This window comes from Cetorhinus maximus, chromosome 38, assembly GCF_964194155.1.
Source record: "Cetorhinus maximus chromosome 38, sCetMax3.hap1.1, whole genome shotgun sequence".
Taxonomy (NCBI): domain Eukaryota; kingdom Metazoa; phylum Chordata; class Chondrichthyes; order Lamniformes; family Cetorhinidae; genus Cetorhinus; species Cetorhinus maximus.
The window spans coordinates 1,569,467-1,582,434 of NC_135916.1; the positions used below are offsets into that span (position 1 = coordinate 1,569,467).

Here is a 12,968-nt window from a genome sequence, read left to right on the forward strand (position 1 = left end):
TAAAAACCCGACCCCCAGCACCATGTGCAACAAAGGCTCTTTTAAGAGCCACCAAGTCGGTCAGAGAAAGAGCTGCGATCTATTGTTAAAAGACGCCACCTCTTCTGCATATAATTTTCATTGTATTTCACCCTATACCTTTCCTTTGCTACATTTGTTGGGCTTTGGAGAACAATTGAAAGACGGTTATTTTATTATTCCAGGAACGTTTTCCCAAGTAGTGACAATTGAGGAAAACACACATCCCATTGGCTTCTGCACGTTATCAGTTACATCTCTGTTTGAGTGACCAAAGTGGAGGATCCACGCATTGACTTATCTTATACCTTCGGGAGGAATGGCGGTGCGATCAATGCTTATTGGTCCATTTTATTACAGCTGGTAATGTTCCTTTATATTACCAATCAGATCTCTGCTTGATTCACCAACGTGGAGACGTCACGTGGTTGACTTCCTAAAGTAATGGCGCGAAATCGTCAGTTACTAACCCATTATATATTTCAAATTTGGAAAGACCGCACTGAAATCGTAATAGCTAATTCCCTTTTTAAATTATAACAATGCACGATTCACCCAACTCTCTCCATCTTTTGGACATCCTGCAGCTTACCTGTATCTGTTAGTTTCTGACTTTTGAGTGCGGAGTTTCATGTCTCTGACATGAAGCAGAAATTAAAGCGCCAATTTTGCAGGAACCGAGCCTTTGTTTTATTGAACATTGAAAAGCCCGACGAAACGTATGTAAAACGAATAATTAATTTGATACAGAATATTGCCTTAACATAAAGCTCAGTCAATTCCATAGTTTAAAAGATTGGTCTCCCTTACTGCACTATATCATATTTGGTCACAAGCCCCAAATTCGCTTTTAAAATCCGGAATCCATTCGGGTTTAATCTCGGACCTTTTTTCCAGTCCTCTTTCTCTTTGTTCAACATATTCTGGCATGTGAATATGGGCTTTTATTAGGACTCTCTGCACCTTGTATATCATTGTCCGTTCTTTGAATATGATGCTCACTTTTCAACTTTTTAATGTAGCATGTGAACATGGATTTTAATCAGGACTTATCAGTTGTTGACTGTGTATAAGTGTCATATTCATTCTGTATGTATCAGCCTCTGGTGCTGTGTATGAATCTTGCTAACCTTTGTTATGTGCCTGTTGTGGTTCTGTATATGGCTGCAGAATTAATACTCTAAATGTAAATTTTGGACCCTGTGGGCATTGAATTCGTTTTTTTCTTTCACCATATCTGTTAAGAATTGATGAGTTGTGTGTTTTATTAAGTGTTTTCAGTTACTTGAATACTGTGATAGAGTTGAATTAATCCTGTACCCACCAGTGTGTTGCATTGTATGTGGAGGAATACATTTTGCCCTCTGTGTAGGACTCTGTACTGCTATGCATGGAAGAGTGCATTCATTCTATCTGCAATATTTTCTGGTACTATCCGTGAGAGAGGGATTCCATCTGAATCTATCAATATCTGGAACTAAATGTGAGAATGAAGTTGATACGGATCCAGCCAAGCTGTTTGAGAGCAATATTTTTTTGTGTGTCAGTCAATCTGGGCAATTTTATGTCATTGTGGGTTTTTGGCTCTGCGTCCTTAAGACTTTTCTAAAAAGATTTGTGTATGTCTGTGGCTCCTGCTCTCCATTTAATTCCCTGCTACTCTATATGTGGTTGAATAATGCATTGCTTCCAAATATATTGTTAGTTTCTTGCTCTATATTTATTAGTCCCTTAAATTGATGGAGTGTGTATTCACTCATTTAGCTGACAGTGAGTGTGATTCATTCAAATTATCCCTGCATCTGCTATTGCATGGGAATGTGCCACTCTCTGCATGTCTTTCAGTGCCTAGTACAATGCATGATTTTGGGATTAAATTGTACATGACAGCGTCGGGTAAGGTATGTGTTTGTGGAGTTATTTCTATAATGTTATGGCCTCTATGATTCTATATGAATGAGATTATTTTGGTATACTTCAGTTTCAGGTAGGCTAAGTGAATGTGGGGTTCATTATTTATCTTTCAGCCTTGGTGCTTTCCAAGAGTAAGTGCTAAGGTTAAACAAGAAGTGTTCTGAGAACTTACATTATGATTCTTAGTGAGAATATTGATATGGCACGTGTTGTGTATTAAGGTCTGTATTCATTAAAATTATATTTTACCTTAATTTCAGATATTGTATGAGATCTTTGGTGTGGAATTTAATATGTTGTTCTGTGGGGCGTCTGGGTACATTCTTAGCTTCACATATACAGCTGATTGAAATGCACAGATTTAATGCTAAGACTCCACTCTTGTGAAAGGAATGGATTGTCTTGCAATCTGAAAAAGTTTTGGGCCAGGATTGATGGGCCTACCATTCTGTGACACTCATTGAGTTTGAATTGGGGATCATATTCTGTCTCCCCTGTCGTGTTTGAATGTTGCATTGAACATGTCTGCCCATTTTTGGTTTAACCTATAACATGGGTTCTACCAATGTTATAGCCATAAGTTATATTCTGTAGTTGCATAGGAGTTCAAAAATGGTACTCAATTTGTAGCTCTGTGAAAACAATTGTGAATAGCTACATCCCCTTCAATCAACTATATAGCCTCACATGTAATTGATGCAGTTTGTAGTCAAGGAATTACCATTGTACCTTTATTCATGCAGAGCTTTTCATAGAATCACAGAATCACACAGTGCAGAAGAGGTCCTTCAGCCCATCGAGTCTGCAACAACACGTGAGAAACACCTGACCTACCTACCTAATCCCATTTATCAGCCCTTGGCCCCTTAGCATTGAATGTGATGATGTGCCAAGTGCTCATCCAAGTACTTTTTAAAGGATGTGAGGCAACACACCTCCACCACCCTCCCAGGCAGCGCATTCCAAACCGTCACCACCCTCTGGGTAAAAATTTGTTCCTCACATCCTTCATAAACCTCTTGCCGCTCACCTTGAACTTACGCCCCCTCGTGACTGACTCTTCAGTCAAGGGGAACAGCTGCTCCCTATCCACCCTGCACATGCCTCTCATGATCTTGCACACCTCACTCAGGTCGCCCCTCAGCCTTCTCTGCTCCAACGAAAACAACCCAAGCCTATTCAACCTCTCTTCATAACTTAAATGTTTCATCCCAGGCAACATCCTGGTGAATATTTTGTTAGAATGCTATGAAATATATAGCCCTGACTAAATTCTGAGGTACTGCATTGCAATTTATTTAGTAACGTACAGTGAGCTATCTTTTTTCTGTTCTGGCTAAGAAGAGTTAAGTAATATCTGATGAGAATGAAAGAGAGAGTATGATATTTGTTGTGTTTTCTTTTAATCCTTTGATTGGTCTGCTGGATTATATGGTAGATGGAAATATAAACCATATTAAGACTCTCCGGAGCAGTTTGTCTTTTGGATTGAACAGTTGTCTCTTCCCTTTGAAACAGTGTGGGAATGAATAATTATTTACTCGTGACAGTGGACATAATGACCTGGCAGCATCTCTGTTCTCTGTGAACGATGCTGCAAGTATCTTGTGTTGGAACAAGCTCACTTTTCATCTTGCTTATGTTATAACTTTTATAGTTGTCACTATTATGTATCCACCTTAGTTACGAGCCTCATCTGTCGATGCATAGCATTGTTTGTGAGCTGAGATTTGTTCACTTCTTTTTAAATTGATCATTTCAACCATTTTATGTTTACCATTGTTTCCACTGCATATTAATTTATTAATTTGCAGGCCTGTACTATTATTTGAGTAATGTTTCCATTTTTAAAAATGATGCTGAATTTCACTTTCATAACATATGGGTGAAAAGATTATTTTGTCATCTTATTGGAATTGGGATCCCCCTTCTTTGCTGCAATTAATTCTATGAATTGCATGTAAAGTCACTTGGATCCATTTAGGTATTTTAACCTGTATCAAATATATTATTTTCGTTGGAATGGAAGTGTGATGTTGGTCTGTAACTCTCAGGATATGTTTGTAATTACACTGCACGTTAATTTTTGCTGTGAGTGACTGACTGTTTAGAAAATCCATCCATGTCATTTTTTTTTTAGCATAAGATGTGTTTCATTCTCTATTTTCCAGTTTTGTTTTATAAATGAGTGTAAGTTCTGTATAATTGTGTGCATTTTCAGGTATGTGAGTATGATTAGTTTTTCTTCTCCAGTTGTATTTATTAATTTCTAAGATGCCAAAATGTGATTTTGACATGGTGCCTGTCAGTTACTGGTAAGTGAGTGCTAGTGTTACACTGTCCCTGTGAATATCTGGTGTATGAGCATTACTTTGTAGCACTTCATTACTTGCAAGTGACTTTTTTTTCTCCCTCTTTGTGGCATGTGAATGTGAATATGTGTGTTGCTCTTACTTGGCATTTGACAGTTTTGTTACGTGTCTGGTAAGTTAATGTGAATTTACACTCTTTCTTTTCCAGTTTTTAACATGTAAACATGTATTTGAGACTGATTCCCAATCTCTGGCATGAAAATTAGGAAATACCATAAATGTTTCAGTTTTTTATTCTGGATGTGTCACAAATATTCTTTAATCATTCTTCTCTTGTAAAGAAATTCTAAGATTTACTCAGATTCTCTTAGTAATGTTATGAAATTGTGTGATTATTGAACTGTGTGTAAGCCTGTCTGTGTGTGTGCGCCTGTCTGTGTGTGTGCGCCTGTCTGTGTGTGTGTGGGTATGTGTGTGTGTGTGTGTGCGCCTGTCTGTGTGTGTGGGTGTGTGTGTGTGTGTGTGGGTGTGTGTGTGTGTGTGTCGGTGTGTGTGTGGGTGTGTGTGTGTGTGTGTGTGTGTGTGCGCGCCTGTCTGTGTGTGTGTGGGTATGTGTGTGTGTGTGTGTGTGTGTGTGCGCCTGTCTGTGTGTGCGGGTGGGTGTGCCAGTTTATGCTCCTTTTGTCTATCTTATGTGTGAATGGACTTTTCTCTCTATCTGTCATTTTTCAATATGTACATGTGCACATTGACTGGCACTCACAAGTATCTGGCATGCTGGTAAAGGTACATTTTGTACATATCCAGTTTTAGCTTTTCCCTTAGGATAGCCTTGGCTTTAAGTTGTAATATTCAGCTTCTGGTATGGAAGTGTGCATGTTACCCGTACCTGACCCTTTCAGATATGAGAGTGTGGTATTCAAATTGTCTGCTCGTTTCTAGCCTCTGATGTGAGCATTTTTACTTTTGTTAAAGTTAGCATTTTTAATGATACTCTGCATTTACTGTGAATTTCAGTATCTGATCTACGATTGTGGATTTTAATCAGTACTGGTTTGTTTCTGTTTGGGATTGATATCTCTGTTATAGGAGTGATATATTCCATTCTGTTATTGTCACTTTCTAATGAGCTGAATGATCCTTTTTGATCAGAATCTGTTTAATTTTGGTGCCTGAATATGGGATTTCCTTTGCAATTGTCAGATTTTGACATGAAGGAATGTTTATACTCTGTAGCAAAAGCAAAAACAAAATATCTACAGGTGGATGCTTGAAATCTCAAGAAAAAGGAAACACAATTGCTGGAAATACTGAGCAGGCCAGACAACATCTGTGGAGTCAGGAGCTGAATTACCCTCCACCTGAAAATTCTGACATCAGAAAAGGTCATTGAACTGTCATGTTCACTCTCAGCCTTTCTGAACAGGTGCTGGCTTCCTTGCTGAGTATTTCCTGCATTGTTGGTGTTTCTTCCTACCCTTGTACGTGTTAATTTCCAACAAGTGAATATGGCATCACTGTGCACCTGCCAATGTCTGACACTTATGTTTCACTTCAATTCTGACAGGGTTTCAACGTAGAATTTGGTGTGCGTGTGTGCACATGTGCATGTTTCTAGAATGGTAGAAATTTTTTTTTTCTGCACTTTTCATAGAATGCTATGCGAATGTCAGTTCCCCCTGTATCTGTCACTTTTTAACATGTTACTATGAGTCTTATTGTTTACCTGTCTGTGAATGGGGATTTTAAAATGCACCAAGTTATTTGCTGCTGTGTGACTGATTTCTTTTATACATGTTTGGAATTAATTATGGGTTTTTAAAAAATATATATACTTTATTTATAAAACATCTGAAAGAAAATTTCTAAATCGCCATCACAAGAAGTGAAAACAGATTCAACTTTTAGACATGGATCACGAGATGCTTCAATACATTCAATGAATATTACAATCATTTAAATATGGTCATTATAGACAGTCAGACAGCGCAATGATATTGGAGTTATCAACATACATCATGATGCACACTTGAGGTGTTACAATACTATTACTATTCAATGCAGATATTTTTTGTGAGCAGTACAGCTTTACTCTGGGTATTTAACTCTCTGTAATGCACTTGTGGCTATTACTCTGCAGCTGCCAGTGACTGACATGTGAGGATGCATTTTGCATTCACTGTTGCTGACATGTAATGCATATTTTACTACTTAACTCTCAGTTACTGGTATATAGATGTGCAGATTTTATTCTGTATCAGTAATTCTGTGATATGTCAGTTTGATTCATTTTCCTGTTGTTTGGGTCAGGGTCAGAAGTATGATCATGGAAAAATAAATATGTTGAAACTCTTAGGCTATTTTAAATGAATGAGAATTTAATTATTTGCTTTCAATCCCTGGCATGAGAATGTGCCCTATGCTTATCATATTCTTGTAGGTGAGTATTGTCTTTCCTCCAGGTCTGTATGCACCTTGTAGGTCATTGTCGGTTTTGCCGTGAACATGTCAGCCTGTATTACTTGAGTGTGATGTTCACATTGCAGCTTTCAATTTAGTGTGTGAGCATAGACCATTCGTTCCCTCCTCCCAACCCCTCAACCCAAACCTACAGATTTTGATGCATGTTCATGTGTGATTTTAGCGTAGCTATCAACTTCTGCTTTCTGGGTACCCATTTTCTTCTTATTTTGAAAATTCTGATGTGGAAAAAAGGATTTTATTCTGCACCTCTCTATCGCTGGTATGTGTCTGTGGTTTTACAATGTAAGCATCTGCCCCTGTCATGGGAATTCAGGTTTCTTCTGTATCTGTCAGTCTCTCCTATGAGAGCGGTGAAATGTTATTTGCTGTACTTGTCAGTATCTGCTTTGTCAGTTAAGGTTTACGCTTTCTTGTTTGTAGAGATCTGTTGATATAACTATTAGTGAGAATATTGCTCTGGCACGTGATGTGTATGTGTGTCTGTCTTAATGAATATGTACTTTATCATTATCAGGGGAGGCAATGGTGTGGTGATGTTGTCATTGGGCTATTAATCCAAAGACCTAGGGTAATACTCTGGGGACACGGTTTCGAATCCTGCCGAGGTTTGGCGGATTGTGAATTCAATAAAAATCTGGAATTAAAAGAATAATGGTGACCATTGTCGATTGTTGTAAGAATCCATCTGGTGCACTAATGCAGGAAACCTGTTGTCCTTACCTGGTCTGGCCGACATGCGGTGTTGTGTTAGACCCACTTGGCCACACAGTTGTAATAAACTGCTAAAATGTCACAAAAATGGAATGGAATCAGATGGACCACCCGACATTGAGTGAGGCACCGGAAACAAAAACGACTAAACTCAGCCCCGTTGACCCTGAGGGTAGATGGGAACACCTCCAGCTAGAATTTCCACTCCAAGTCACTCCACCATCCTGACTTGGAAATATATCCTGTTCCTTCACTGTTGCTGGGGAAAAAATTTGGAATTGACTCCCTAACAGCACTGTGGGTGTACCTACACCACGTGGACAGCAGGGGTTCAAGAAAGCAGCTCACCACCACCTTCTCAAGGGCAACTAAATGGTGGCACAGCCAGCAAAGCCACATCCCGTGAATGAATTTAAAAAAAGATATTATATGGGATCTTTGGTGTTGAATTTATGGTGTTGCTTTATGAATGCTGGGTGCACTCAAGGATTAATTCTGTAAATTTCAATCAGCTTTAATAGCTGGGATTTAAATTACAGGCGATGTTGTACTCTTGTGACATGAAAGGGCTGCCCTTCAATCTGATAATGGCTGTGAGTGTTGACTTCAATTGGTGGACCTGCAATTAAGCAGTACTGAGTAGGAGTGTACTGTGGTAAAATTATTCCACCTCCCCTGAGTGTCTGACCATTGGATGGAGCATTTGTACCTAGTTTAGAGATCAATTTGAGCCTGACTATTTCTGTTCTCGGTGATGGTGGAGCTGATGTTCTGTCTGTATCTCTGCACTCTCGGAGTAACATCGTACCTGCTGTCAGTTAGAAAGAGGTGGCTAGACTTTTATTTTTCCTGGGATATCATCAGCTTGAAACTGATTCATTGATTTGCCTGGGGGAAGAAACAAAAGTCTTATAACTCAAAATCAGCAGAGGACATTGAAAGACAATAGGTCAACGTAATCTTTCAACTGACAATAAATAAAAAAATATATATCTAGATGCAAAACATAACGAAACAATAAAAACTACAGTGTCTGATTCCACGTCAGCAACCTGCTTTGGTAGTTATCAAGCAATTGAGTGACACTCAGAAACAATCCACATCTGTATGGCTCCAAGGGTGACACTCCCCGAGGAAACAAAGACAGTTCAGATTTCAATATCCTGCTCCTAGCCGGTGCTAAAATGTTTATATCTTAATAGCTGGTGCCTCCAATACGTGTCCCCTACATGGTTTCTCTCCTCCTTACTCTCTGCCTGTTTCGACTGTTCACTGTCCAAATGCCGACAAGTTGCATGAATCAGCAGCTATACTTGGAATATGCATTACAGGTTTGAGGAGAGAAAATCCCAATAGTTTTCAATTGCAGCTTCCTCAAGTTCTGTCTCCCTCAGCAGCGCCACAGACAGTCCCATAAAGGACTCTCCCCGTTCAACCGCTCACTCCAAGTTCCGGAACACGTTTCCGCTCCGCTCCGCCTCATACAAACAGCCCCCGGTCCTCCCTGAACTTACCCCGAGTCAATGATGATTTCTGTGTCCACACTGACAAACCGGGGCCCTGCTGGAATCAGAACGCTGTTTACTCGCTTACCCGGGCCCTAAGATTTCCATTTCTATCTGTTTGAAACAAAGATCTCCCGCTCACTGGGCGCATGCGCTCTTCTAGTCATGTCTGGGGAAACTGAAGGAGGGAAGCAATGCGCACGCGCTTCCGTGAAACTGACGTCACTGAAAAACGTCATTTACTCCTCCCCTCAGTCAATGTTCTCCAGCTTGAGCATCACAATGGGTCTGTGTGGAACGGGCAGAGTTTCAGGCAGGTGGACGATTCCTGTATGAAGCTCAAACTGATATCGCTCCCTGCAGCATCTTTGCTGTTCATTCACAGGTTTAGCAAATCAATCCGCCCAGTGAATCTATGTGTTTGCTGTGACCAGGCAGAAGTTAATGTCTGGTCTTAAAATCACTGTTTAATAAAATCAGTTTGAACCTCTCAGTCACTGAGTGTCAATTCGAACATTTTTTATCCAAAGTTTACAGAGAGCTCCAGAGGTTATGGATCATTACATTTCGGATACTATTCACCTCACCCACTGGCATTACTTCTGCGTGTGTGATAGAAATGTGTCTGCCTCTGGCCCAGTATTAGCTGGAGCTGAATCACGTCATCTCTCACCTCTGTGGGTCTGTCAGTTTTAAATTAGTTTTCCCGATCAGGTTCAGCATCTTCGGTCTTTCAAAAAGGAAAACTCTCAATCTTCTAATTTCCAATGATTAAAAGTTCAACTTGTTTATGATTCCCTCATCAGTCAACAGCATCATTTCTGGAATCTAGTCAGGAAAATTCACTGAATAATTTCAAGAGAATTATATCCCTCTCTGGTTCTAAAGGATGTTTGGGACAAAATTATTAATTCTCATATTTTTATATTCTATTGAAATACTGATGATCTGTATGCCTCTATCCGATGATAGATATGAGGGCCACTCATTGCTATATTGACACGTGGTAGCAATAGAGAGAGCGATTTCTCTGCCTCTCCCTCCCTTGCTCCTTCTATCTCCTTCAATCTTGCTCCCTCTCAACCCTATCTCGCGACTTCTGGTGCTGTGCAAGTTACTAATGTTAATGATAGGTCAATATACACTGGCAATGTGAACACTCCCCCCGTGTTATGAGTCAGAATGTCACTGTTCCTTCTCCTCTCGGAAATTCAGGCCTGACATTTGATCTGATTTCAAAATTGATTTCACCCGAAGGAGAGTCACACTGACCCGAAAAGTTGACTCTGTCTTCCTCTCCACAGAGGCTCTCAGAGCTGCTGAGTTTTTCCAGCTATTTTTGTTTTTCAGATTTCCAACACCTGCACTATTTTGCTTTTATTTCATCGGTTCATCTCCAATCAAAAATCGAAGCGAGCTCTGAAAAGCCCTTTCATTGTCAGGAACTTGACTATGCGCGAATTTGTGTTCATATATAACTGGCCCGCTCTGGTTGTTGAGATTGGGGTACATTGCAAACTGTGAAATTTTGACCCGTCAGTTCAGTAGGATCAACATAAACAGGGAAGTTTGGAGGGACCGGGAGCAGTTAATTTGTATTGTCATCAGAAATAAACATCTTGATGTGAGCTTTTCAGACAATAGCGTGAAATCATATATCACAGAATCACACACAGTGCAGAAGAGGCCCTTCGGCCCATCGAGTCTGCACTGACACGTGAGAAACACCTGACCTACCTACTTAATCACCTTTACCAGCACTTAGCCCATAGGCTTGAATGTTATGACGTGCCAAGTGCTCATCCAGGTACTTTTAAAAGGATGTGAGGAAACCTGGCTCCACCACCCTCCAAGGTAGCGCATTCCAGACTGTCACCACCCTCTGGGTTAAAAAAGTTATTCCTCACAGTCGCCATGAACCACCTGCCTACAATTTATTTTCCTCACTTTGTCACCGGGTAACTGTCCTTTGCTTCCTTTACTGGCTGTTTCGGATGATTTGAGATCATTTAAAAGGCAATTATTTTAATAAAATGGGAACTTTTTCGCGAATTCTGGAGACTGGATATAAATAGTTGCAGCACGTACTACTGATGTCCGCAACATGTAACAGTGCTAGCAGGATGCGTCTCACTCTAACCCACCCTTTCACAGATATCAGAAATGTTGTCATTACGAAGCGATAGGGATGTTCACACAAGCACAAAAACCCGGATTCAGCTCCAAATGCACCAAAGAGCCACCGAGTCGGTCAGAGAAAGAGCTGCGATCTCTTGTTAAACAATCTAGCTCCTAAAACACTCGGGCCTACAATTTGTTTAAGTCCTTTTGTTCATCCGGTCTCTCCCTCTGCTGCATTTGGGGATATGGGGTGATTCCATTTATAGTTCTTTAGCTATTTGACGTCATTGAATTAGAAATGAAATGAATTAATTATTCAATGAATGTTTCCCTGAACATTGGCAATTGGTCATTTATAGATGCAGCACAGACTCCTCATGTCTGGAAAAGGCAACAGCACCAGCATCTCGTTGTAACCAGCGCTTTCACAGATCGCATTAGAAATATAATGTCATTCCGAATCGATAGGGATGTTATCGCGCATCCGGATAGACAACAGGTCGCCCCTTTCACTGATTAAGTGAGTGGCTCTGAAAAGAGCCTTTGGGTTCTCAGTTTAAAGAATGGTCGCTTCACTTGGTCTTGGCGGCTGCAGAGGCGCCGGTTTTCTTGGGCAGCAGCACGGCCTGGATATTAGGCAGCACCCCGCCCTGAGCGATGGTCACCCCTCCCAGCAGCTTGTTGAGCTCCTCGTCGTTGCGGACGGCCAGCTGCAGGTGCCTGGGGATGATGCGGGTCTTCTTGTTGTCCCGGGCCGCGTTGCCGGCCAGCTCGAGGATTTCAGCCGTCAGATACTCCAGCACGGCGGCCAGATAGACCGGGGCTCCGGCACCCACACGCTCAGCGTAGTTCCCCTTCCTCAGCAGCCTGTGAACGCGGCCCACCGGGAACTGCAGTCCGGCCCGGGAGGAGCGAGACCTGGCCTTGGACCGAACTTTCCCACCGGTCTTTCCTCTTCCAGACATTGTAACAATCTCACAAGCACTTTCACAGAGAATGCTGATATCCGCCTCCTTTCAGTTCCCTTATACCCTCAGGAGGAATGGTGGTGCGCTCAGAGCTGATTGGGCAATTATATTATAGCTCATAATATTCTTCATGTTACCAATCAGATTTCTGCCTGACTCACCAATGCGGGCAAGCAACGTATGAAGTCGGAAGTTAAGGGCGCCAAATCATCAGTTAAACAAACGATTATATATTTCAAACTGGAAAAGACAGACAAAATTAATCAAAGGAAATATCGCACAGAAATAGTCTTAGCTAAACAAAGGATAATTCCTTTACAAATCGTTCTAATGCTTAACATTAAAGCAGTTCTGTTACAGAATGTTAGAAGGTTTCTCGCTCTCTTTTCCTCGATAACAGTTTACCCGAAACTGTCAGTTTCTGGTTTTGCCTGTGGACAAGAGGACAATAAAGGCGCCAATTTTCCAGAATCAAAACTTTTGTTTTATACAAGTTCGTGAGTGTCAAAAGCGGAGTGCACATTTTTTGGCTTAAATCTGCCAGTATTGAAACTGAGGCATCCTACACCGCCAGGGCTGATACGGAATGAATTGATCAAATCAACTTTTATAATGCTGGGGAGGGATAGCATCTTTGAGGGATCAAAGATAGACTCTGCTTGATTACATTTATGCAACAAGGCAGGGTCTATTCTGAAGCAGCAAACATACGTTGTATTCCAAACCAACAATAAAAACGAAAATCCTCTGCAGGCTCCGTGATTCTGGGATTAAGCCTAATCTTCATTATCCGTTACTTAAATGTAGTTTTCACTCACGGACAATCTATGGTCAATAATATTAAGCTTTTCTTTTGAAATTGAAATCACCGATATATGTTTCTGTTTTTGTTTTTGTCTCTGTAACATTCAGATTTAAGTCAGTTTGGATTTTAT

General features: G+C 40.7%; 1 protein-coding gene across 1 annotated transcript; it reads right to left on the minus strand.

Moving 5' to 3' along the window:
• Positions 1-11,564: 11,564 nt before the first annotated feature.
• On the minus strand, positions 11,565-12,069 carry LOC144672534 (histone H2AX-like). The gene has a single exon (XM_078534371.1). It carries the CDS (start codon positions 12,028-12,030, stop codon positions 11,638-11,640), a length of 393 nt encoding a protein of 130 aa, XP_078390497.1. The 5' UTR covers positions 12,031-12,069; the 3' UTR covers positions 11,565-11,637.
• Positions 12,070-12,968: the final 899 nt, after the last annotated feature.